This window comes from Rosa rugosa, chromosome 7 (assembly GCF_958449725.1).
Source record: "Rosa rugosa chromosome 7, drRosRugo1.1, whole genome shotgun sequence".
NCBI classification, from domain to species: domain Eukaryota; kingdom Viridiplantae; phylum Streptophyta; class Magnoliopsida; order Rosales; family Rosaceae; genus Rosa; species Rosa rugosa.
Window position 1 is genome coordinate 1,291,269 of NC_084826.1, and position 3,897 is coordinate 1,295,165.

General features: G+C 39.5%; 1 protein-coding gene across 1 annotated transcript; it reads right to left on the reverse strand.

The window, feature by feature from the left end:
• Nucleotides 1-484: 484 nt before the first annotated feature.
• On the reverse strand, nucleotides 485-2,599 carry LOC133722584 (GDSL esterase/lipase LTL1-like). Its single transcript, XM_062149462.1, has 5 exons — nucleotides 2,292-2,599; nucleotides 2,068-2,195; nucleotides 1,533-1,775; nucleotides 1,077-1,329; nucleotides 485-981 (listed from the first exon to the last, which is right to left on the reverse strand). The coding sequence occupies exons 1-5, from the start codon at nucleotides 2,527-2,529 to the stop codon at nucleotides 749-751; spliced, it is 1,095 nt and encodes a 364-aa protein (XP_062005446.1). The 5' UTR covers nucleotides 2,530-2,599; the 3' UTR covers nucleotides 485-748.
• Between the last annotated feature and the right edge of the window lie 1,298 nt (nucleotides 2,600-3,897).

Here is a 3,897-nt window from a genome sequence, read left to right on the forward strand (position 1 = left end):
GAAGGCCCACACAAGAGAGAGAACTTGGGGTCAATTAGATCTTTGATGTGCGTATGTTACTATGTGTATGAAACAGAGAACGTGGGGAATTCTGTTGCCTGCTTATCCAATTATCCACAGGCGGAGCCAGGATTTAAGGGTTGAGGGGCCGAAATATAAAGCATAAGATTAATTCATCGTATATACCTATTAGAGAAGTAGAAATAAAATACAAGTTGTTTGTGATAAAATTAAAGAGATACTGTCCTAGATAATTTTTCTAATTGAGTTGAGACCTCTAGATGTTGATCTTATTTATGGATCTATTTCACAGTTTATGATTTTAATTATTTATGGTTTATTATGTGGTTAATCTATTGAAAAGCAAAGGACCCTTTTTGTGTACGGGCAGAGCAAAGCCAGAAAAAAGAGTAATTTAATAGAATTTATTGATACAATTTTAGTTACCAAAATAGTTTGAGGGAGCCATATAAGCACAAATAAATAAGAAATATTTCCTGCTTATGTTAATCATATATAATTGCATAGACTGAGGGGTGCCAAGGCCACGTCAGGCCCTGGTGTAGCTCCGCCATTCATCAAAGATTAACTAGAAAAATTGACAAGTACTTGACAATCCAGCAGTACTATTCCAGCATACAAAGGTACAAACACGTGAATGATAGCTAGCTGGTATTATATAGTTCTAGTATACACTGAAAATAAAGTCTCTCATAGAGAGTGTGAAATGAAAACACGCAAATGATGTCTAGGTCCTGGAGTCCAAAGCCAAAATGGTGCTGAGGTTCATGGGGTTCATGTATTCAGTAGTGCCGGACAGAATATTCTGAACAATGTACCGGTTTGCCTTTTCTGATGGATGAAATGAATCCCAGAAAGCATATAGGTCTCTGTTGGGGCACAAATTGGACAATCCAGTGCACAACCCCAGCCCATTGTAAGGTCCTTGCCCGCAGCAGGCAATTTTCGATGTAGTAAATCCTGCACAAATTAGTGATTACAAATCAATCGCCATTCTTGAACGACATAATTAATCTACTATGCTTATTTAGGAAATTATAGCAGACTTTACGTACCATATGATTGAGGGTTAGTCACGAAGTCACTAGCACTCTGGTGAGTGTTAGCAGCAATGAAGATATCGGCACCCAGTTCGCTGTTGAGTCCACTTAGCATCTGATTAAGTTGTGGATTAAAGAGACCTGCAGCTCTTTGCAGCTCGGCTGAGCACTGACCGTTAGAACTTCTCGTGGCCAACTCAGCTGGAACACAGCCCAATGGTCCTGTACCTGTCACCAAAACCCTACGCCCTCCAAGATCGTATAGCCTCTGAAAAGGACACAGTACGTATATATCATCAGTGACAACTTGCACGTCATTAAGTAACTTGGTCCACATTTTTTGATTAAATGGTAAGTAAAGTCGGTAGAAGCCCCAACCGAAGCATATATTACTGAGTTAAACAAACGTAATTCTGAAACATTACCGAGTTAAACAAAAGTAATTTGGTTTTAGAGAAGTGGCCGGATTACCAAAAGAAGGTTTCTGAACTCGGAAATGAGGTATTCGACATAATCTGGAAGAGAATATTGACGAGATCTAGCAGAGTAGGGAACCAAGTAGTAATTGTTGACAAAGTCGTTGCCGCCAACAGTCACGAGAATAAGTGCTCCGTTTACAAGTCGCTCCGTCTGTTCAGATCCGATAAGGGCACTCACTCTTTGCTGGTATTCTTGAAAATACTCAAATTGTCTGTACATTCTGATTATGTTTACCTGCAAAATTGTTTTTAGAATTTCCATAAGCACTTCCATAAACGTTTTTGTCTCTACGACTTCTAATAAAAACGCTTCCATCAATATTGCTATTGAAAATATATAACACTTCAAAATTAATAAAGAACTTTGCATATCCCGAAATTAGCCCTATTTTAATAAAGCAATATACCCAAAACACCTCTCTGCAAGATCCTAATTGGGCAGCCATACCGCCACGTGGTTCGGCTGTCCTATCTAAGAATCTCTCCTTCTACATAAGCTTATTTGGTGTGTCCTAAATAAAACTTACAAACTGAATTCCGGTGTCATTGAGGATTCCAATGCCAGCAGAAGCAAAGTTGGCACCAACGAGTAGCCTTTGTCCAGTGAGCTCTGGACTCAAGTAAGGCAACGTGGATTCTGAACCAAGAGCTTGACCTGTTTACACAACACATTAAAGTCAACCACTCTAATTGAAGTTAAGTTACTAATATATAGAGAAAGTTCAACATAATTAGAAGTAGTAAACCCAACTGATGAAGTCAGGGATGTTGTAGCCATTGGAGAAACGGCCCGTTGGTCGACCAGTTGGATAGTCAATGCCATAAGGATAAGCGTCGGCACGAGCCTGGGTTAGTAAGTAATTGTTGTTGCCATTGTCGACCAAGGAGTCTCCGAACACGAAAAAGGCACGAGCCTCGACCTGCTGGGTGCCGAAGCTTTCCAATGCAGTGAGGACTAGACTGAAAATCAGCACCAGTGAGCTAGCCATGTAGGTGGCTTGTTTTGAAGATGGAATGTTGGATATTCAAACAAAATTAAGCAACTTGTGTGTTGGAGTGAAGAAGATAGGGTCTTATATAAAGGTACTAAGGTAGGGGTTTTGTCAGATGGAGTAAAACAACGCCGGCCCACTTGAATAAAATAAGCAAGCTATGATGCGTGGATGTGTTTATGGCAGCACCAAAAGTTATATCTCTGATGATAGCTGTGTACAATACTACATACATATGTCTAAATATATGTTCCGGCGGTATATTTTTTTTTTTCAGTGGTCTATTGTCTGGTTTAGTTATTTGGTTTTAGTCTAATAAGTCCCTACTCTTTCGAGCTAGAGTGTGGGGGACTTGTTATTGTAGTTGAGGCTTGTCACTCCCAGGGATTCAATTTACTCTTAGTACCTTTTTGTGGTCAAAGTAATGGGGAAGATCTCTTGTATACATGGTCTGACTATGAGGATGTACTTTGAATCCTGGGTCAATGTGGATGAAGTGCCAGTGATATGGCGTTATTTCTAGGGACTACATGTTTTACTCTTGGTGTTTGTTGTCAATGTGGTGGTGACTTTCTCTTGCACACGGTCTGGTTGGTTTGGGACACGGTGTTGATGAAGGGGAAGTGACTGTTTGTAATATTAGATGCAAGGATTTATCGTGACTCTCAGAATTGGTCTTATTTTGTAGCCCGAGTTGAGGGGCAATTAGTGTGGTTAGAGCTTAGGCCTGCTTGGCTCATGAATGTCATTGTGGATGACGGACCCGTAACTAAGGTTGTTCTTATGGAGGAGAGTGGGGAGCTTTTGTCCACCACCGGTCATTCCCGTCGTATGTAATATTGTTACTTTAGAATAAAAGGTTTTATTCATTCTCAAAAAAAAACAAAAAACAAAAAACCATAAGAGTAGTAGAGGATCCTGGTTGCTCTCTGTCTAAGATGTTTCTGCTGTTGTATTTGCTTTCTTTGCTTGCCCTTGTGCCTTAATGAAGTTTCATTTCAGACCAAAAAAAAAAACAGTAGAGGATCCGGGATTCCGGGTTCCATTTTTGGTTTTAGTGTTCTTGTTTATCGATCAGCACCCAAAATCTATATGGAACAGCTACCTTTCTACATATCTGCAGCATATCTCTGCATATCCTGATACCCCATATTTCCCAAACACAACATAATGAGCCTTTTTTTTTTGTTTTTTCCAGCAATTACTTCAACCTAAAATGTCTCATTATTTAGTCAATAAAGTTTGTGGAAGTTTGATTGCAAACCAACTACTCTTACAGCTTTTAAATTTGCTAGCTGCTATTCCTTCTCTAAGATTTATGGTTCCGAATATTTAGTTGCCTTGATTGGAATGATTACAGAAACA